This window comes from Raphanus sativus, chromosome 9 (assembly GCF_000801105.2).
Source record: "Raphanus sativus cultivar WK10039 chromosome 9, ASM80110v3, whole genome shotgun sequence".
Classification (NCBI taxonomy): Eukaryota; Viridiplantae; Streptophyta; class Magnoliopsida; order Brassicales; family Brassicaceae; genus Raphanus; species Raphanus sativus.
Window position 1 is genome coordinate 32,862,179 of NC_079519.1, and position 23,060 is coordinate 32,885,238.

Sequence of the window (23,060 nt, forward strand, 5' to 3'; positions counted from 1 at the left end):
AATAAAGCAATCCAGTCATATTATTTCAAAATTTCTTCAATTGACTTTAAATCTTTGGAAAACAAGAAATCCTAGTAGTTTAACAAAAGATTATGAATGTTTCACTACAACTAATCTAATAAATAAAAATTTAATTCGTGATTTCAACTACGGAAGAGAGAAATTGAAAGGTTAAGGTTAAGATCAATCTTTGGTAGAGAGCAATCTTTATTGACGAATGGTGCTGAACATGTGGAGATCGTTTCACTTGTTTCACTCACTGATGATCCGATACTTCTCCAATGATGACGATGATTCAACGATAGAGACAACGACAATTCTTCTTCATGCCAAGGGTTTGTCTCCTCTGTTTTCTATTGAGCAAAAAAACAAAATTATTTACTAAACCGGAAATATCCGAAGGTTATCCAGCTTTAAACTGAGCCGATTGAGACTCTAAACCAAACTCCATCACCCACCTTTTATATGAGATTATGGAGATCTGAGTTCTAATGAACCTAAGTTCCTAAGACAATTTGGAAACTAAACCGGTCATGATTCGGTTTGGACTTCACCCAAGTATCAAACCGGTTAGGACTTCAGATAAACAGTTATCAAACGGATTAAACATTGGTTTAGCTTTGACCTCGGTTAAGTGTTCAAAATTAAATCAAGAACATTTTTTTTCTAACCTGTTGAGAAAAATAAAAGACAAAAATATTAAAAATATTAAAAATATACCTTGTGGAAATGATGTGATGAAAGCGTCGTCGTTTCTTTCGTCTTCATGTTCATGATGCGAAGGAAGTCATCATCAGCATCATCACCACCACCAGACTCCAAAGTATGCTCCTTTCTTCTTCCTCTTCTGTACCAAAGTAATATCAAAAAAATATATATATACAAAAAGGACAATTCAAATAGAGACAAAAAGTATACATGATAGCATTTCTGATACAAGACTTGTCAGAAACTATTTAAAATAAATAAATAAAATTACCGTAGAGAAGAATGTGAAGAAAGAGGAAAGGAGTGAAAACACGTAAGACAATCATTCCTCGTGTGTAAAGACAAGTCATGAAGATAAGCCTCTTCAGGGTATTCTCTTCTTATTGATGCTGAAGAGTATTCATCTGTTTCCAAAAGAATAGAAAATAATAAAAAGATTTAAGCTATGACCATAATGAAAATTCTCTTGACCTATAAAAAAAATAGCTATGTATGTTTATGACAACTAGGTGTTTTCCTGCACCATGTGCAGTAAAATAATTTTAAAATATTTTTTAAAAGATAAATATAAATTATATTTATTTTTTATTAATATTATAAATTTTCTTTTTTCTTATCAATATTTTAATATAAATTTGATTTAACTGAACATTAAAATTAAGATAAAACCAATTTTGTTTATTTTGAATTATATTTAAGAATGTGCATGTATATATTTAAAATTATAATTTTAGGTAGATTTTTGTATCTATTTATTTTAATTAAATATATTAAATAAATATGTAAAATTTCAGAATTGTCAAAAATTAAAATAACAATATTTATAAAATCTGTAAATAAATATAAGAAACTAATAATTTTACGATTTAATTTGATTTTATGATTTAATTTTATAATTTTCTAAAAATATGTATATATTTTTGAAATATTTTTAATTTAAATGATATTTCAAAATTTGAAATGACATAATTGAATATATTTATTTTAATGATGATTTATGCGTTATTGCCATATTTTTAAAAAGTCCAAAAATATAAATTGATAATAAATATAATATATGAGTTATTACCATATTTTAAAATTTTTATCAAGAATATAAATTAACATTAAATATAATTGTCTATATCATATTAATCTATAAGACATGTCATCAATTTTAGTAGTTATGTCACAATTATTAATCTAGGTGTTTTCATGCACCATGTGTAGTGATGAATTTTTTAAAAGTTAAATTTTATATTTTAAAATGTAATTTATTAATATTATAGATTTTATTATTTTGACTAATAATTAATATAAATATCATTAATTAAGCATAAAATTAAGAGAAAATATTTTTTTTTTTATTTTAAATTATATTTAAGAATATATATGTATATATATAAAGTTAAAATCTTAGATAAAAAAATTATTTATTTCATTTGGTTAAATTATTAAATCAACTTGTACAAAATTACTAAAAATCATATAAATTGTATAGTTATCAAAATTTAAAACTAAATAATATTTATATAATTTGTAGATATCTAAAAGAAACTAATGATATTACGATTTTTTTTTAATTTAGAAAATTTAGAAAATTTTAGATAATAAAAATTTTATTATTATAAAAGTAAAATTATATAATATTTCGAAATTCAAAATATCATATTTGAATATATTTATTTTAGTGATGATTTATGAGTTATTACCATATTCTACAAAGTTTACCAAAATATAAATCAATATTAAATGTAATATATGAGTTATTGCCATATTCTAAAAAGATTTCCAAAAATATATATTAGCATTAAATGTAATTGTCCATGTCATATTTAACCATATGACATGTCATCAATCTTAATAGACACGTCACAATTTTTTTTGTGAAAACGATTGTAGAGAAGACATGTGGCAAATCACTTCTCAAATATAGACTAGGGGATTGTCTTATGAATCATGAAGTACATACTACAAACAGAAACAGTAAATACCATCCACTATTATAGTTTTGATGTTAACAATTCAGATTAAATTCAGCGGTCCCATTCTTAGAAGATCATTTTAGAATATTTATGGAAAATTACAAAAAGAAAAAAGAAGTATACATTACCCCTACTCTCCAAAGTGAGTTTACAACCTCTATGCATCTGTTGTATGTGATAAAAAAACAAGAACATAAATTATGCTTTAATATTCAGGATATTATGAATCAAAATATAAGGATAGGAGAGAGAAAACTTATATTTGGAACAAAACTTAACTTCACCCCGTAAGATGAACCTCTACATTCACCCACCAATAGAAATTAGTTAATTGAGATTTGATATCTCTTAGAAAAAGAAACCAAGTAATAAGAATTTAATGAAATAAAATTATATTTTTAGATAAATAAAAAATAGTAGCAATTATAAAAAAAATATTTTTTTTAGTATTGATAAATCCGTCATAAAATACTAAACCCTAAATTATAAATAAATAAACCCTAAACTTTTGGGGAAAGCCTGAACACTTGGGCAAATCCTATACCCTAAATCATTAATATTAAACCCTAAATCCTTAATCATAAACCATAATATTAAACCCTAAATTCTAAACACGAAACCTTAAACCCTAAACTCTTTGACAAATATTAAATCATAAACTCTTAATCCTAAACCATAAACCATTTTGGAATTTAGGATTTAGGATTTAGTATTAGGGGTTATGATTTAGGTTTTAGGGATTAGGATTTAGTTTATGATTTAAGGTTTGGTTTAAATTTAAGGGTTTAGGATATATGATTTGCCCAAGGGTTCAGGCTTTTCCCAAAGGTTTAGGGTTTAGTATTTAGAATTTAAGGTTTAGGGTTTAGAATTTAGGGTTTAGGGTTTAGTATTTTCCGACGGATTTATCAATATTAAAAAGAATATATTTTTTTGATAATTGCTACTATTTTTTATTTATCTAAAAACGTAATTTTATTTCATTAAATTCTTATTACTTGGTTTCCTTTTTTAATAGATATCAAATCTCAATTAACTAATTGTTATCGATGGATGAATATAGAAATTCAATTTAGGGAGTGAAGCTAAGTTTTGTTCTTATATTTGGTATATTTGTTACCTGGAGATGGCTCTTGACATGTGAAATGGTGAGTCCCTTCACATCCATCATCTTAAGAACGAGCTTCGGAGTAGCTCCTGTTTCATCAAACCCAACAAAAATACAAAAAGAACAAAAAAAAACCAAAATGATGACTATGATGATTCCTTATCATAAATATTCATGAAAAAATAATCAGAAATTACAATACTTTTTAAAGAGAAACTTTAAGAGATATAATGAAACAAATAAGCAAAAGTGTGATGCTTGGTTCAAAAACTTGACCAATATGGTTGCTTAGGTCGATTATGAAGACAAACGTTGAGAAATTTCAAACTATTTCAGAAAAAAAAATCAAACTATTTCAAACAGAACCAAAAAACTCAAGCTTTAGATATTACATATGAATGCAACAAAGCAGCAAAAGTGTATCAGAAATAATATATGATAAAAAGTTCAGTAAAAAAAAATTAATATATGACGAAATACCGAAATGCATCCTAACTTTAAGACATATATGTGAATAAAACAAGAGATAAAGTAGCAAAATATGGACGTACGATGTTGGCCACCAAGCATATCGACGGCGTTAACAAAACAACGGTGGAGATCCGGCGTCCACTTGAGTCTAGGCACATGAGACCGTACGTATGGCCTAACTCCACTGCCTCCGTGATCCTTAAATCCAACGCCGTTATAGTTTTCGTTACTGTTTTTCCCACCACGTTTACCCATTTTCTTAAAAAAATTAGTCCCAGGAACCCTAAAACCCCACAAGAACAAGATCTGAGGTTTCCTTAAACCCAAGAAAGAAATTAAAGAATTTTGGGCGAAGAAAGAGATACGAACAGCCCTGAGAGATGATTTGTGGGTGTGGTTTGGATTAAAAGAGTAAGTTTTTTTTTTTAGTTTTCTGATATAGTTTTGGCTCTTTCTAAAAGATGACTGTCTCTTTTTCCATCTATTCTCTTTGTCTAATTTGGATGCACACAGTATGTCATACATCTCTCTCTCTCTCTCTCTCTCTCTCTCTCTCTCTCTCTCTCTCTCTCTCTCTCTCTCTCTCTCTCTCTCTCTCTCTCTCTCTCTCTCTCTCTCTCTCTCTCTCTCTCTCTCTCTCTCTCTCTCTCTCTCTCTCTATGTATATCTGCATGAAGCCAAAAATAATAAGTAACATTGGTCAAAAAAAAGAAAAAGAAAAGGTTCAGTCATTTTTGTTTGCCGGATACTCCAATATTGTAGCTACTTGTGCATAAGTAACTAGGATTAAAATTGATTTTGCTGTTGGATTTTCTTGATAGTTTCGTTTCAGATATAGTGATACTTTTAGCAAGAAAAAAGAAGATTGATACATTATAGATTAGCTATATATTACTTCGAGTTTTTTTTTCTCGACATATATCACTTCGAGTTTATGGCTGTGGGTTTTGGTTTTGTTCAATTTTTGATTTTTGTTTAAATGATTTTATATCTTTAAAAATTACACTAAAAAAATCAAACTCATAAATCGACAATTATATAATTCTTTTCTTAATAATTGTTCACGACATAGTGATGGTTTGACGATTCGTATATAAATCTCGGAAAGTCAGTTTTAGGTCACTTATTTAGACAATTAAGACTAGCAAAATAAAAAGAATAAAAATACATTTTTTATGTATGTATTATAATTTTAGAGGTGTAAATAACCAGCTGGAATGTTGTCACTTTATAATTTTGTTTATTAAAAGTATGAGATCACTTTTTGCTTTAAAAAAAAGAAGTATGAGATCACATGTGTTTTTGACCTATCTACAATTATCTACCCCGACTACCCCATACTACAAACAGTAATCATACGAATTAGAGATGTCAATCGTGGACCTGGACCGCGGGTCTGGCCCGTAAAGAACTGTCGCGGGATGGGATTGGACCGAGATTTTACAGACCCGCAAATTAGCGGGCTTTGCGGGATGGGTCTTTGCGGGACTGGGTCTTTTGCGGGACGGGACGATGCGGGTCTGCGGAATTACAAAGATCTGCATTTTTTTCCTCCTCAATTCTTGTTTTACCTCAAAAAAAAAGAGAGTGAAAAAGGTAATTTATATGACTTTTCTCTGAAAAAAGAAAAAAGCTTCAGCAATGATGATTCGAACTCCGACGATGATGTTTTGAGCTCCATTAGTGTTTTAATTTGGTGTTTTTAATTAATTTTGGGATTAGCAGCTTAGTTTTGGTGTTTGATTATATTTAGTTTTTATTCACTAAAACTAAAAAATTGGTTATGAACTTAGGAGTTATAAGCTAATGAAAAACATATTCTGAAATTATCTTTAATTGGTATGTAAATATGTTTGAGTGTGACAAAATTAACTATAACTATTTTATTTGGTTAAGATAACATGAACAAGACTAAGCTCTGATCAAAGCGGTAACGAGAATAAGCTATGGTTAGAGCCTTGATCGACTAAGCTATTTAATTCTATAACAATGATGTCGTTCAGCTGAAAGAGTTAGTCTTGTTACTTATTAGAGCCTTCTTCGATATGTATTTTATTTTTCATGTTCTCTCGTTACTTATCATTGTTATATTGTTACATCAATAGAATAGAATATACATTAACATCTCATTTTACATGCACTTTTTGTTTGGTTATGACTTCATATATATATATATAATCATCTCATGTTCTATATGCACTTTTAATAGAGAAAATATGCATAATATATTACAAATTTTGAAGAATTTGCATTGTAGACATTTCATGTATATTAATTATGTGAACTTGGTTATATAGGGGAGCAGCCTGAGGCATCTTAGAGCAGCATGCAGCATCAGGAAGTGTTCTGGAGCGGCCTGCAGTGTCAAGCATAATCGGATACATTACATTAACGTATGTCCCGCGGAACAGCCTTTAAAGGAGTGTGCAATTTGCGGTACGGGCTTGGAACGATCTTTTGAAGACCGCAGCCTGCGCGGATCTGACCCGCCGTGACCTGCAAAGAAATGAGCCCGCTGCAGTACGGGACGGATCAACCTGTTTGATACGAATATATCTATTTGACTTTCGTTACATTAGTATTTGGAGTCTCTAGTATCTGACTCCTTTTTTTTTGCTAAAAGTCTTGACTCCTGACCATTCATTTATTATCTTATATATATTTAAATATTGCATGAAAAATTGTCTATTGTTTTTTTTCTGGAACACTATTGCATGAAAAATTGTCTACTGTAGATCCTAGTATTAATTTGTTTCCACAAATAATAAAATAATCTCAGGAGTATTAATAGGGATTTGGGTAAATGAGTAAGTTTCCTCTGCCGTCTGCACCCAATACTCGAACTCGTTCTTTTCACTATAGGTTAATTTAGACCAAATTAAAATTAAAGTTAAACTAAAATTAAAATAACCCAACTGCTAAGGTTTGACCATTGTATAATAATTGTTTCTATTTTCTCTCTTTCTTAGGGTTTCGTGTTTAACTTTCTGATTTAAGTAAATCACAAATTTATAGTTGTACTTTTGGACCACTGTTTTGACTTTATTCCCCTACTTCCCTTACATTTTCTCCTAACCATTCATTTTTTCTCTTTTTTATTCTATTAATTTTTCTTTAATTTTATCTACAACCTTTAATTTATCAACCATGCTTTATAAAATAGAAACTCTATAAATTAAAAATAAACATTATAAATTATTAAAAAAAATTGGTCAACTGATTCAAAATAAAACACAAATCAATAAAGTAATAAAAGAATTTTTTTTTGAAAATTCTATATATATATAGTCTCATTAAATTATAAATTAATAATTTATATGTATATACACTTTATATAAGTATAAATCAACAATTATATTATTTATTTTTAAAATTCATAGTGAAATTATCTTTATGCACTTAGTATATTTTGATGAGATTTAGTAAACTTATATCTAAAAATACATTTAAATCTATTAGAACTATTTTTTATACACCAAATAATATATAAAACTAATATAAGTGTAGAATTTCAAAAAGTTAATTAACTTATATACATTAAAATCAAATATTTTTCTTATTTTATATACAAGTTATATTTTAAAATAGAAAAATAAAAAGGAAACTTTTTGTAAACTAATAACTCTATAAATTAATTGAATATCAAAGACCGAACATTATCAATTTATATAGTTTTTACTGTATCAGTTTTTAAATTTAGAACCAAAATAAAAATTAGCTCTATGAATCCTATTCATTACATTTCTATTTTGTCAAGTTTTAGAAGAATAGGTTGTACTTAAACCAAAAGGGGATGTATAAATATAGAGAAAAAGACCAGAATAACACTAAACCAAGTTTTTGTCACAAAAATAGCATCACAAAGAAGAAAATGATCAAAAGAAGTTTATTGAAGGGTAAATATGCATTTATAAATTAATCTAAGACTTGGGGTTTAGAGTTAAAGGGTGGAGCTTTAGGAATGTGTTCAAATTTTTTTTGAAAAAAATTTATTAAAATTGTCAAAACAAAAAGATGCTATTTTGGTCATTTTATTTTTTGAGTGCTATTTTGTGACAAAAACTTAAAAAATGCTATTTGAGAGAATTGCCCATAAATATATTTAATTTTTATTTAATTCTTACCACTATTACAAATACAACCAAATAATTAAAGATTAAATTATATAGTTAATTTTATCAGTTACACTTCTACCATCATTCACATCATACTGAATATTCTCATAGTGATGTAGCGGAAGCTTCTAGGAATAGAATTAGATCCGTTTATTCTAAGAATACACGAATCTAGAGTTTGTAAATACTCTTCAAAATGCTTAATTAAAAGCTCTTAGGGGTTGTGAATACTCTCCATAGTGGTTTATAAAAATCTCTTTAGGTTTGAGAATACTCTTCTCAGTGGTTTATCAAAATCTCATCTAGAAAACTCTTTTTATTAAATCATCAAAAAACTGAATACAACCATAGAGTCTAAAAAACTATATATAAGAAAACCATAAAATCTTAAAACGTTAAAATAATTATCAAATAATTTATAAAATAAATAATAAGATATATAGAAATATTCCAAATATTTATCTGCATCACATAGACATTGTTCTCTTCCTATTCTTCGTTGTTTGTTGTCCAACTTTTCTGCATTGTCGCTTTACACATCGCGATATCAATGACAGATCAAAAGTCAGAGGTATACATGCATTATAGCTCACAGTAATTATTGATTTCTCCAAATTCTTAAACGACGGGTTCTATTTTAGTTAGAATTTTCTTAACTAGAAAATTCTTGATAAAAAGCAATAACCACGCGGTAGAGGCACTTGAGATCTGCCTCACATTTTCTAATATAATTATAAACACGTGTAGTTCTGCGTATATACTAAAATTCCCTCTAATGAGTTGAAAAAGGTTAATGTGTTGATTAGACGGTGATTAAACTATGATATTCAGAAAAAAAAAAAACTATGATATTCAGTCACCAGCTTTTTAAAGACACACGAGTTGCGTAAATTATCTTTATACTGACCAAAAGAATATTAAACAAAAGTTGTCTAGGCTATGATCATTGGTGTAATAATCAAATACAGACATTCCAAATGGTCTAATAACTTTAATGTGAAAATATATAATTTTTAATCATTGACTTATTAACAAAAAACGAATTTTCAGCCAAAATACACCACCGTTTGGTAACAACTAACAACTGATTGGTTTGTATTCTATAAAACTTTTTAAATATGAAAATTCTGAATCACATTTCCCACAGCAAGATTTGAATAAGTATATCATAGCATACGGTAGAAGGTTCACCCAATTACTCTAACAGTAAAAGAATTTTAAGATATTTTTATAGAGTGTATTAATACTGTCCTTTAATCAGCAATCATTTAACACAATTCCGTGGACGGGTTAAAAGTCTAACCGTATAAAAGTTGTTAGTAGTAGTAACTAGTAACTACTCGGTGACAAAAAAAGTAAGAACAAATGGAGATATTACATTAAATGAGTCTGGCAGTAGACAAATAGCACAAGAGAAATTGAATAAGTGACTGTAGAGGTCTATGTATCGTAGCTTTTGCCACAATCAAAACAGTCAATAATTCTCTTCGTTTTTCTTCATGATAAGACTTTATACATATGTGTAAGAAAGTGACAAAAAAATACATATGCGTAAGAAAATGTAACTAATCTGGATTCCAAAACAGTGACAATCATTCTTCTTTATCATTAATTTGTTGGGTTATTTGAATGTGCAAAAAAATTCACCAAACTTTATATAGATTTAACAACTGATATTATTTTTCCTTCTATTTGGTACTTTTCTCACCCATTGATTGGATTTAGTTTAAGCATAGAACATGTAAATTCTAAGAAAATTAAAAAAAAAAACAATACTCTCTCCATTTCATATTATATGATGGTTTTTCTTAGTGTGCATATATTAAGAAAACTATTTTTTATAAAAAGTTTCAATAAAATATAATATAAAACTAGTTTATTTAATTATAAATAGATATAATAAAAAATATAATTGATTACATAATTTTTGATAAAATTAATATTATCTATATTTATACAAACACAACTATTATAAAATAACAAAATCATTTTAAACACTATATTGAAACGGAGGAAATATAAAAATGTAATCCATAAAACACCTAGAGAAGAACTAGCCTTTTCATGTCTTGGAAAAACACGAGAACAAACGCAAAAGAGAGTGGTTTAAAAGTGTGATATGGGATGGATGGGCCACAATTTAATATACGAAATTACAAGGCAAATAATATAATTCAACCAGTATACATGGATAAATCAATCATCTAGGCATCGTTATGTGAAAAGTAGGACTCGGTACGGTACAGATAGTATCGTTATCTTCGATATTTGTGATTTATTTCGTAATTTAAAAATATCTAATTTTTTAATTTATTTCTTTCAAAAATAAAAAATATTCGGAAAATCAGATATCTAAAAAATTTATAAATATTTGTAAACATTTATGAATATTTACAAATATCTCGTCCATTTTATTTAATACAAATTAATCTAAAAACAACTATACATGTTTGTTTTCAAAAAAATATTTTTACATAATATAAAACAAAATGTAAAAAATAGTGAAACTATATGTTCCATAGGTTTTTAAAATTATTATTATTTTTTATAAAACATAAAATTCAAGAAAATTGTAGATATAAATATTTTTTATAAATATTTTATATTTATTTCTTAATTTAATATTTTATAAGTGATAAATGAAATCATTAAAATCATACATTAAAATAATAGTTATATATATTTACAACTTTCTATATAATTGTAGATATACTTTTATTTGTATAAAAATAGCGGAACAGATATTCTACCCTAAATTTTTTAATATTTGTAATTTGCTTTGTTTTTAACAGATTTTGATTTTCAATATTTGATTTATTTCGAAGACTGACGGATATCTTAGTTTTTCTGCCAAATAGAAATGATTAAGGAATCAAATTAAATTTAACGGGTAAAATGTCCAACTCTATCGAAAAGTTTTTAGAAGTGAGTGCATAATTTTTGGAAGTAGGACCAAACAACTCTTGACTTTCATCCTTAAGGATTGAAATTAGGTTTGATATGTTGTATGTTGAAATCAATTCCATTAAATTTAAAGTAGAAGATTTATAATTTATTTACTTGTTTATAATTTAAAAAATAAATGATTTATCTGAATAATAGAGCGCAGGATTGCAGCAATGAATGTGACATAATCATGGTCTCTACCGTTAGAAGGGGTATACTCAAATGTAACATTCACGCAAAATGGAGGAAAAAATGTAACTGTGACATTCCGAGTTATGAAAGGTTTAAGAGAATTGAGTTATTTATGTTACAAAAGTTGATTTATTTTTTTCGTCGTATATCCGTTTAAAACTCTAGAGTTAAGTGTGATTGGACTAGAGTAGTGAAAAGATGTATGACCTATCGGAAAGTATTTCGTGATACCGTACGAATAAAGCCAAAGTATGGAGAAAAATCATGTGGTGATTAAAAGGTGACGGAGCGGAAGTATCCGTAGTAACCGATAGTGCAAAAGATATCGTTGAATTCTGAGAATGCCCGCTATCTTAGCCTTCTTAAATCTGTTGAATTCTTAGAGAATGCCCAGAAATAAGGATTCAAGAGATTTGTGTTCTTAAAACCAAAACCCTAAATTTATATTAATCAATAGTTTAAAAAGTTATATCTCTCACAAACCTAAGAAATCACATTATATAGCAACACGAAAGCCCTAAACAAAATAGAATAAAGGAAACCTAAACTTATATGAAAAAGGAAACTAACAAACCAAAGCCCGATAGAAATAGGATGCTATGCGCTGCATCAGGTCTCTCCCCCTTTGAGAGATTCGTCCACGAATCCGGACAGTAACGCATCATGAGGCCCAAATTTGAACAAATGTTTGATGTTAAAAACGTCAGCTGTATGCACACGCGGCAACGCAAGACTATAGGTGTTTGCATTGAACTTCTCAAGAATCTCCAGTGGTCCTATCTTCCTCGCCTTTAGCTTACCATAAGAGCCTTCAGACTCCGTGGCCTGCGCACTACTTCTTGTGAAGTCCGGAGCAATCCCAAGAGTGAATGGTCCCACTAGAAATGTAGGAGACTCGTGAACACGATAGGCCACACAAACGCTTTTCTTGACTTGCACCAGCTGTATGTTCCAATTGTTAATGTTCAATTCCCTGGAAAACACACGTGCACCATTGTAGATGTTGGAGAAAACAAGGTTGAGTTTCCACAGAGCACATGAGAACATAGACTTTTCCTGAAAAACATGTTCACGAGTACGCAAGTAACAAAATGTGTGCTCGCTATTGGTTGGGACGTTCACCACATCGTCTAAGCTGAAGTCATAACCTATTAATCTTGGTAAATCCAGGATTAAACAACAAAGAAGACAAGTCGATTGCACAAGACACAGCTGAGCATGAATTAGGGTCACTGCCACTAACACCGTAAGCCTCGTGGATCTTGTGTCTATAAATTCATCAACGTCCTTTAATATTCCCCACAGTAGCAGAGACCAGTGAAGACAAGATGGTGACCCAAGGATAACAGCTCCACGCACAAAACGAATACAGTGATGGAAGAATGAACAAATTACCCACTTGCTTGAGGCGCAAGCAACATCAGTCCATTCCATTGTTGTCGTGGATAAGAAACAAGCAATTTTAGCGACCAGGCACTTGATGTCAAGCTTGTACTTCTCTCTGTCCCAAAAACTCTTTTGATCAATGAGAAGATCAAATATTGGGTGGTGGAGTGAAATTTGGGCTATCCGCACGAGCTCAGAAAATAGTATGTTACTGAAACCAGTCATGACCAATTTCCCACTAAACCAAGGAAGAAACAAAGCAGGTCTATCACTGAAACTGACGACCACATGAACCCTTTCTGTCACCACCAATATCATTCTGACATGAAGAAACCCAGGTAAGGATGTATGCGAAATAATAGAGCCAGTAAAAAACACCAAGGTCACACGAGTCTCTAACACTAACGCCATACCAGTACAGTGAAAAGCGTGACTTAGTGCATAGCAAGAGCAGAATATCACCAAAATAGTTGAACCTGAGTCTTCCATCTCCCTATGCAACGAAGACAAGAGCTGCTCGTGAATAGTGTTAAATATATCTAGTTCTTCTGTCTCAAAGCTAGGAAAACACAGAAGATAGTAACCTAGAACCAAGCTGATGGTCTCTTCTTCCTTCGAACTACTATGACCGAAAGACAAAGACTTTGATGCACTGTTCAGTATCAGCTTCAATCTCTTTGAAATCCCTAACAGATCTGTCATAAGTGCCACTGCAAATTTAACCATAAGCCTAACCAGTGCCATGGAAGTCCCCTGCTTATTTTCACCAATGGCCGTTAAATATCCCATGTACACAACCTCACTGCCCATAAGACATAACCACTTTGCTTGTATCTTGTGAATGCCTTTTCCCACAAAAAAAGGCTCACTATGCATGAGAGCACACAAGTGGCAATGGTGAAAAGAAGACACATCCAACGCAGTTCCATGAATGTGAAACTTTTGTAAGGATGCTGTTGAGTAATACGTAAGAAAAATATAACTCATGGGAAATAGCACAAACATGACGTCTATAAACTGAACTTCTCCAAACAACTTAGCCTCTGATCTGAACGCTGCCGAGCTGTATAAACAGAGTGGAGAAGACAGACTAAGATATTCCTCGTTTGGTACCAGTGGATCCATCGTCTCTTCCTTAGGAAATAAATTAATATGTTTACCAGCAAGTGCAAAGCCATACGGATTTCCAAAGCTATCACAAGATGTGCGTCTACCATATGTCCATGGAAGTTCAAGGAATAGAAAATGTGCACCCAAAGACGTGCCACAAAGATATGTTGCTGTAGTTAGATTCATGTCCCTCGTACCAGTTGTTTGACTAGCATCGATGATACTATGCAACCCCTTCTCTGTTCTAGAACATTTTTGTGCGTCCAACCATTCCAACGGAGCACTCATGGCAACATAACTAAACCCGTCAACTAAATCAGACCTTGTTTTGTTTTTTTCAACAGACCTTCCATGCACAAAAACCGTTTGTGAACTTGATGGATCTCCCTGATAACCAAGACCAATTGCTGACTTCTCTTTTCTTCCCATGCTCAGAATCTTGTCCAAAGTTGCAGATCCCTTATTTAACATTCGAATTTTCTTATGCGTTTCATTCAGTTCCTGCTCCAAGTTCATGTTCTTCTCTTTCTCTAAGACAAGAGCTTTTTGAAGATAAGTTATCCTGTTTTCCAACGCATGTTTCAACAAATCTTCTCGATCATGCTCCAACTTCAGAACACTCCCCGTTTCTTCTAACGACTTTGTATACGTAGAGCCAATGCTTCTTCTTTCTTGTGTTTCAAAAGAGTGTTCTTTATTTTGATCACGATCAGGTGGCTTACGAGGCAAGTGTTGTGGACAATCCTTTTCTTCCAAACCATAATTTATATGTCGCTGTGTTTCACTTGTACGAGCACCATTGCTTACCTTGTGAACATAGCCTTGAGTTTCTTCTTCATAGAAAAGTGGCTCTTTGTAGTAGTGAGAATCTAGAAGTACTTCACCATTAGGAACACCATCTGCAACGTTTTTGTAATATCTCCCCAACTCACAGCCATCAAGAAACGAATTATCCATATCATGGATGTCAAGAATAACTATTGGAGATAGAACATTATCTTGAGAAGACTTATCTTCCCAATGTGACTTCATGTCTGATTTACGACGCGGCTCCCTGCAAAAATTACAGTTGAGCGTTGTACATAGTTCATCTTCATAAACATCATATATGGGCCTGCTGGTGAAGTCCATGACTTGATCTTGACGCTCATCTTCGTCATCCTCCTCAAAAATTTGAGTAGTATTTTTCTGTTGAATAAAAATACGGGCAATAGTTCCAATGAAGTCTCGTAATAACTCTTGGTGCTCATGCCAATATTTTGCGAGTACGCCATCAACTGCAACTGTTATAGCTTGCGATATTGTTAAGTTTGTAGGATTACAAAGTGTCATCTTATGAGATGACCTTGGATCGAGCCGTAATTAAAAAATTAAAGCTCCTGGATTCTGATACCAACTGACGGAGCGGAAGTATCCGTAGTAACCGATAGTGCAAAAGATATCGTTGAATTCTGAGAATGCCCGCTATCTTAACCTTCTTAAATCTGTTGAATTCTTAGAGAATGCCCAGAAATAAGGATTCAAGAGATTTGTGTTCTTAAAACCAAAACCCTAAATTTATATTAATCAATAGTTTAAAAAGTTATATCTCTCACAAACCTAAGAGATCACATTATATAGCAACACGAAAGCCCTAAACAAAATAGAATAAAGGAAACCTAAACTTATATGAAAAAGGAAACTAACAAACCAAATCCCGATAGAAATAGGATGCTATGCGCTGCATCAAAAGGTCAGTAAACATGACTTTTGAACCTTCGGAAAATTAACGACAACCGTCAGTTGAGATAGAATCCATAGACCGAAAAACAGGCGTAGATGACCCATTAACCATGGACGGTCGGAACATTACAGTAATATTCACGCAAAGTGGAGGAATGGTTTCCTCCACAGTGGAGCAGCATGGGTTGAGAGCGATAATAGAGGTGATGTAAGATATCACACTCGTGAGGCGTTCACGTGCTATCCAAATAGAATCGTGGCGGAACTTAAATGTGTGATATGGTTTATGGAAAGTGCAAGAGATCTCTATCTTGAGACGATTTGCATAGCTTCTGACCATAAGGATACCATCGAGGCAATCTTATCTCCGGTCGTTGGCCAAAATACATGAGCTTTTTGGAGAGGATCAATCTTAAAAAAAGTCTTTGGTATGGGTATCATTCGAAGGCGAACACTTTGGAGCAAATTTTATAGCCAGAAATATTGCAAAAAAAAAACGTGCTACGGGATGGTCGTTGTCAGTCTTACTTGGCCATGGGAAGACTTGCCTGGCTACACAATAGAATTCAACGAGAAGCTCAAGTTCACAATTAAGTCATCTTTTTCCTTAAGATATGCGTTGTGGTTTGATATTTTTAGTTATTTTCCGTATGTGGGTTTTCAATTGCTCTTTTTTTTTAACTGTGTTTTCATATTAAAAACAAAAAAAAACAAAATTATTACAAGCCTACGAAGGCTAATAGTTTTTAGCCGGGTCTTAACCTAATATCAATAGAAGAAAACACATATTTTGGAACTTAATTGGATTTTCTGTAGTGTAGAAGTTTGCAACCGATCAATTTCTGTCGATGAAGACCAAATTCTAAGATCGGAGAAACCAAAGCTGTAACATTGCTGAGGAAGCATGGTTGTTTATCTCTCTGATGCTTTGTATTCTGTTCTGAATCTGTCTGTCTATCACTTGCTCCCTTGTAACTCTCTTTTCAGACGTTAGAAGAAAATAAACACTTATATATGTGAATTTTTTTTATAAAATCAACATTATATCATTTAAATTCTAAAATATAATTGAACTTTATATAAGAATATTTTAATTATGATTGACCTTTTTTATATATATTTTTATTTAATTATGATTATGATTTACTTTGCTGATGATACCGAAAATATATCCAGAAAGGAATCATGTAAAAGCTCTCCATAGTTCTATCCAACATCTTCATTTCTTACCCACCATGTTTAATTTACCATGGACAAGAAGGTACTTGGAACAATTCACGTCTCACAATTTAGATGACATAATGAAGCAGATTACTTTTATATATAATAAGAATGATATGATGAATCAAACAACCAATATGAATATTCATGATGGTAGTTTGCATAAAATACTAGTTGTTATGTAAGAGAAAATGAGTTTTCATAAAACGTGATTAGCTCGACTAGAGAAATCCTCAATGATAATTTTGATTGTTACTCACGAAGACAAAAAAAACATGAAACGAGAATTGATTGAACTCAACATGAACTTTTTCTCAATAATATTAATGAATGTTTGTGAAATATGAAGGTAAAAAGGTAGATTTTGATTGATATATTTTATACATGAAATCAAGTTCAGTGTCGTTCAAACAAATTTAAGTCAAATGAATGATTAAAATCTAACAGAGATGAATATCACTACAGTTTAAATGTTATGTTCAAATATTTAATTAAATAACAAAGGATTTCAAACTCTTTCAGTAAAGGAATTATAAATTCAAAAACCTATTAACTTCATAAAGATATATCAAATGCAAATAACCAATAACATTAGATTTTAATAAATGATTCTAAAACAACAATTGAATAAAAGTTTTCCAGGCTTTGATGATTTGATTATAAACAAGCGGTCTATTGAGTTTCTTGTTTTTTCTCATTTTAAAAGAGAATGATTTTGATATCATACGTTCAATTTCTTTCTTTCTCAGAGATTAAAGATAGAAAACCAACAAAAGGATGAGTTTGCATCTTATTTTTTTGTTTGGGAAACAACTTTAAAGTTAACAAGAGGAAGAAAGGTAGGGGAGAGAATCTCTGCACATACACGTATGGAATGTAGCAACAAGTTTTTCATCACTAGCAAAAAGAAAATATTGAAAAGCAGAGCCCCCCCTTCTTCACAGTTCCAGAGAATCCCTGTCCAAAAATTTCAGAGGATGAATTAGAACACAGAAGAATGAACAAAAGAATCATTGGCATGTTAGAGAATCTTAGACATTTGGGGGGTCTGTCTTTAGAGCAGAGAAAAAAAATCCATTGCTGTCAAATCATAGTGGCAAGGAAAATGAAAAAAGGAAAGAACCACACAAAATATGTAAGAGTAGTACTCAATTGCAAGTGAGAAGAACAAGAGTTAAATCATGAGAATCTTTCTGTAGTTGCTGTGACATATGCTAATGCTACATATATAAAATATATATAATCCAACAAATCAAAGAGTGTATCTTCGTGCAGTGTCTTTAGAGCAGAAGATGTTCATACAAACAGAAAAGACGGTAGTGCGTGATGGAATATCTGAGACACAATTTACAAGCTCAAAATAAATCAAGCGTAAGACTTTCTAAGTCCTAGAAGTGTGAAAACATAAATCAAACATATAAAATATTATCGTCTAGTAACTATATACTCTTATCCGATTATAATCCACCAAATCAAGGAGTGTATCTTTCTGCAGAGTCTTTAAAGCAGATAACGTTCAGACACAGAGAGAGAGAAAAAAACTGTAGTGCTTGCAGTAATTTCACACATGCTCTCACTTTATAAGTGACTGTAGCCATGATATGTGAGACAGAATTTACAAGCTCAAAAATATATCAAACATAAGAGCTTCTAAGCCTAGAAGTGTGAGAGAACATAAACCAAACATATCATATATAGATAGATAGTCTAGCAAATTGAGCTGTTCCCTGTTCCAAGAGATAATGCTAGTGTGTAGTGTACTGATAGACAAATATATTAAGCTTTTTTCACAAAACTAAGTCTCTAGGCCAGTGATCAACTCGAATATGAGATCTCACACTACAATGGCTAGAGTTATTTAATTTTAAAGATGCTTCCAACTAGAATCGAAGCTGAGACCTCCAAGATCACTACTAGATGAATGCATCAGAAACCTAACAGCAAACAATCTCTCATTCATTCGCAAACTAAACCTAAATCGAAACAATGTAAATGTATGTAACCAACCACCAAGATATATAATCTATAAATCCAATTCAAACCAATCGAAGACCGTTAGACTAACCGGAAATCTGGAATCGGTTAACCGGAAAGCCCTAAGCATTAGCGGTTTTAGGGATCAGAGGAACGCCGTTGTTCCCTTGCACTTTACTCTGTTTCGCCTTGGCTTCTTCTTCGCGGATCTTCTGCATCGCGAGCATCCTCTCCATGACGAGCTCGTACTCGCACTTCTCGTACACGTGGCGCTCGTCCTCGCACTTCCACGGGAGGAAAAACTCGGCCTGGCGGCATTTGTTGAGCGGGATTAGGAGATGAGCGCATTGGTCTCTGTATCCGAGCGGTACTTTCGCTGCAACCATCTCTTCTTGCGTTGCGATCATCTTCTTCGATGAACCTGGGACCTCCATTCTCGTTCGCGATCTCCTCCACGTAAACTTCGATACTCCCTTTTTCTCTTGGCGTCTCCGATTTGCTTCACCTGGAGATGTCAGGTGATTCTTCGTTCCGTGTCATATTGGGCCCATGAGAATTGGGTCCTTTTGATTAATTAAGCCCAAATGTAATGGCCTTTTGCGAAATTAAGCATGGTCACTCACAGTAGAAACTATATAAATTATTAAACATAGTAAATTAATAAATTTATTAATTTTAAGATCCATTGGAGTAATATATAACCCAACTCGATATTATAATAAAATAATAATTCAAAATAAACTCCTAACAAATAGTGATTCAATTATAATCATAAATCAATAATATATATAAAACAATAAAATAATATTTAGGTAGTTTGCATAATTTTAGTTTATCAAAATTTAGATAATTTTGAATACTTTTATTTTTCAAATATATTAGAAGTTAGGACAACCTGTAAAACTGGAAATTGGATATGAATCAAATCAGGAAGAAACCGAATCAGACCCAAAACTTATAAATAACAGAATAGGACATACCAAAAAATTTGTTAAAGCCTAGTAATAATGCTAAAAACTAAGAAGATTATTGGTAAGTAATTGATTTATATTGCAAATGCAAGTGTAACTTTTAACTTATGAAATTTAAGGAAAAAGTACTGCAATACAGACAATTACACATGGAAAGAACCAAAAGTTTGTGTGTAATATAAAAGGCGAGAGAGAACGCATCCTCACTAGGAAGCCTTCTTCTGCTTATACTTAGCCGCAGAGAAGAAGTAAACCGCCATGTTGACAAGGCTAAGACCAGCCAAGAGCCAGAAGAAGTAATCAAGATGACCCGTATTCAGATTATCCGAGATCCAACCTTGTCCACCATTCATCGTCGTGAAGTAAGTCACAAGCGTGAGGATCAACGAACTCAAGTAGTTCCCAAGAGCATTGGTCAAAAGAGCCAAAGCACTGCACAAACTCCTCATCGCATCCGGAGACTGATCATAGAAAAACTCAAGCTGACCAATGAAGTAAAACACTTCCGCTGCACCGAGGATGAAGTACTGCGGAATCTGCCATAAGACCGATATAGGAACCGGGGCTCCGGACTCAACCAACCCGAGCTCGTTAGCTAAACGGAGCCTGATGATCTCAATGATCGCTGCAGCCGCCATGCATAGAACAGAGACGAACAGGCCTACTCCCATTCTTTGTATCTCTGTGAAACCTTTGTCTACTCCGGTGAAACGTCTAGCTAACGGGACGATGAACCTGTCGTAGAGAGGGACCCAGATGATGACGCTAGCGGTGTCGAATGTCCCTAACGCAGCTGGAGGAAGCTGGAAGGAGCCTATCTTGCAGTCCATGGCTCGGCCTTGTTGAACAAACATGGTTGACATCTGAGCGTATACAGCTGAGAAGATGATACCAGAAGCCCATATTGGGAACATACGGATCAGAATCTTGAGTTCTTCCACTTGAGTGACAGTGCATAGTCTCCACGAGTTGGAGAAGTCTCCTGATTTCGATTCTTCGTCTGAGATAACAGCAGCTTTGTCAAGATACCTGCATCATATATAGATACATGTTAAACAAAAGTGGTTCAGACCAATTAAGTGTTGCCACGTGTCTGTATGCCGAAATGTTAATTTTCCAAGTGACTGGGACTCGAACCCTGAACAAAGCAAAGCTATTCAATTCAAAAAAGAAGATTCATCCTTACTGGCAATCATCGGTATGTTGGATCTTTCGACTTCCAGCAATAGCAGAGTTCTTGTCCTGCGTTTCATACAGAAGCATAGCGTCTCCAGGGACTTCGAGAGTCGATTTACGGAAAGAGGTCACCACGACTTGGGAGATACGAGTTATAGGGCTGCCTCCAGGCTTCTGAAACCTGTAAAGAGGTGTGCCAAAGAAGAAACTCACAATGGCTAGACCCATGAACACGGTCGGTATACCAAACCCTAAACCCCACCCACGGTTCTCTTGGATCCAAACCAGAAGGCTAGAGGACACCAGCGCTCCGATGTTGATGGAGAAGTAGAACCAGTTGAAGAAGGAGGCTTTTCTGACGCGTTCCCGCGAGTCAGTGTCGTCGAACTGGTCTGCACCGAAGGAGGAGACGCATGGTTTGATACCTCCGGTGCCGAGGGCGATCAGGTAAAGACCGCCGAAGAACATTGCGTACTGAGCTGGTGTTGCTGATGGACAGAAGGTGCCAATGCATTCTGCTGGCTTCAGTGCTGGAACTGAAGCTGAGAGAGTTAGTGCAGACATGCCCTAAAACAAGAGCAAAAACAAAACTAATTCAGTAAAAACAGAGCAACCAAAACAGAGAATCAGTTGTAAAAGAGGTGGTTACGATGAAGTAAATGCCGGAGAAGCAAGCGATGGTCCAGTATCGGCCCCAGTAAGCATCGGCTAAGACAGCACCGATGAGAGGGGTGAGATAGCAAGTGCCTTGCCACGTGGTGACGTTTCTAGCAGCGGAAACGTTTCCTTGGTGTAGTTTGGTGGTGAGGTAAGTGATTAGGTTGCCAGCGATGCCATAGTAAGCTAGCCTCTCGCAGCATTCATTGCCTACACATTAAAAATGTTAGAGAGACAAAAAGAAGGATAAGCCTGCTACATACAATTGAAATGAAAACAAAATGTGGTTTTAGGTTTTTTAGGTAACCTAAAATGAAAGGGCAAGCTTTCCAGTTGCCTGTTTTAGCCTTCAGAGGTGGGTTTCCATGGAGATCCACTGAACCATCTTCGGCATACAATTTTGGTTCCTGGTTCAGAAAAATGAAAAAAGAAAAACAAACAAACAAACATCTAAATCATCATCAACCATAAGGTTTAGCAGATAGAGACTTTTTTTTTTTAACAGAATCACAGATGTTCAGTAATTCACTAAGAACAGTTATAACAGACAGTCTAGCAAAGTTGTAGAACACTGGATAAGAATATACTATATAAGTACCCAGAAAGTATTTCAACAAAACCATGAAGTAAAAAAAAACTGGTAGAGATGGAAAGCATAAGGAACTCCATGATGATCAAACCTGTGAGATTAAACCTTGTTCGATGAGAGGCGCTTCTTCTTCTTCGACGGAACCCATCGTTTTCGCACCAGAAAGATTCCTTAATCTGATGAATCTCTTTACTCTCTCTTATCTCTATTGGAAGGCGTGATTCATTTTTTCTAATTCTACTTTTGAAAAAATTGGTCCCGGCGACTTTTATGAAACTGGAAAATATTATATAGCAATTAATGATAATTAAATTAATAAGCTAACTAGTACTAATTAAGCAATCAATGTCTTATCTTTAAAGATTACGTCTTTGTATTGTTTGACGTGAGATAGAATTATTGTTCGTTTTATCCATATCTCAACTTGTATCACTCTATCCAAGAAAATATTGTATTTTCTAACCCCTGCAAATAATGTAAATTGAATATAAACGATAATAAATACTTTTTGGTGGGGATAAATTTATGTTAAATGCATTATTTCATAAAATATTTAAACAATTTTGTATATTATTTTAAAAATAAAATAAAAATATTTTCTTTGTATAATTTATTTATTATATTCCACATTCTTAAAAATTTAAACATGAATAGATAGGATGAATGGAATTCACTGTTTCACTAATAATTCAACTTTGATCATCATCATCATTCCATTTTAAATTCCACATAATTATCCATTTTATTTTA

General features: G+C 32.5%; 3 protein-coding genes across 3 annotated transcripts; all 3 read right to left on the reverse strand.

Moving 5' to 3' along the window:
* Positions 1 to 4,791, reverse strand: LOC108826713 (putative Myb family transcription factor At1g14600). The gene is made up of 6 exons (XM_056993541.1): positions 4,332 to 4,791; positions 3,793 to 3,869; positions 2,801 to 2,837; positions 980 to 1,112; positions 721 to 847; positions 1 to 353 (listed from the first exon to the last, which is right to left on the reverse strand). Exons 1-6 carry the CDS (start codon positions 4,774 to 4,776, stop codon positions 144 to 146), a joined length of 1,029 nt encoding a protein of 342 aa, XP_056849521.1. The 5' UTR covers positions 4,777 to 4,791; the 3' UTR covers positions 1 to 143.
* Positions 4,792 to 17,702: 12,911 nt separating this feature from the next.
* On the reverse strand, positions 17,703 to 19,429 carry LOC108824016 (NADH dehydrogenase [ubiquinone] 1 beta subcomplex subunit 7). The gene is made up of 2 exons (XM_018597345.2): positions 19,009 to 19,429; positions 17,703 to 17,900 (listed from the first exon to the last, which is right to left on the reverse strand). Exon 1 carries the CDS (start codon positions 19,349 to 19,351, stop codon positions 19,040 to 19,042), a length of 312 nt encoding a protein of 103 aa, XP_018452847.2. The 5' UTR covers positions 19,352 to 19,429; the 3' UTR covers positions 17,703 to 17,900; positions 19,009 to 19,039.
* Positions 19,430 to 19,943: 514 nt separating this feature from the next.
* On the reverse strand, positions 19,944 to 22,598 carry LOC108828288 (protein NRT1/ PTR FAMILY 8.3). The gene is made up of 5 exons (XM_018601926.2): positions 22,402 to 22,598; positions 22,029 to 22,128; positions 21,714 to 21,931; positions 21,075 to 21,631; positions 19,944 to 20,917 (listed from the first exon to the last, which is right to left on the reverse strand). The coding sequence occupies exons 1-5, from the start codon at positions 22,456 to 22,458 to the stop codon at positions 20,095 to 20,097; spliced, it is 1,755 nt and encodes a 584-aa protein (XP_018457428.2). The 5' UTR covers positions 22,459 to 22,598; the 3' UTR covers positions 19,944 to 20,094.
* Between the last annotated feature and the right edge of the window lie 462 nt (positions 22,599 to 23,060).

Coding starts and splice junctions, on each gene's coding strand:
- LOC108828288 (XM_018601926.2), bottom strand. CDS start 22,458: ATGGGTTCCGTCGAAGAAGAAGAAGCGCCTCTCATCGAACAAGGTTTA. Junction 21,632..21,713: donor TCTCCGGCATTTACTTCATC/GTAACCACCTCT, acceptor CTCTTGTTTTAG/GGCATGTCTGCACTAACTCT. Junction 20,918..21,074: donor CAACATACCGATGATTGCCA/GTAAGGATGAAT, acceptor TATATGATGCAG/GTATCTTGACAAAGCTGCTG.
- LOC108824016 (XM_018597345.2), bottom strand. CDS start 19,351: ATGGAGGTCCCAGGTTCATCGAAGAAGATGATCGCAACGCAAGAAGAG.
- LOC108826713 (XM_056993541.1), bottom strand. CDS start 4,776: ATGTATGACATACTGTGTGCATCCAAATTAGACAAAGAGAATAGATGG. Junction 848..979: donor TCTTCACATTCTTCTCTACG/GTAATTTTATTT, acceptor ACTTTGGTACAG/AAGAGGAAGAAGAAAGGAGC. Junction 354..720: donor CATCACATCATTTCCACAAG/GTATATTTTTAA, acceptor TTTGCTCAATAG/AAAACAGAGGAGACAAACCC.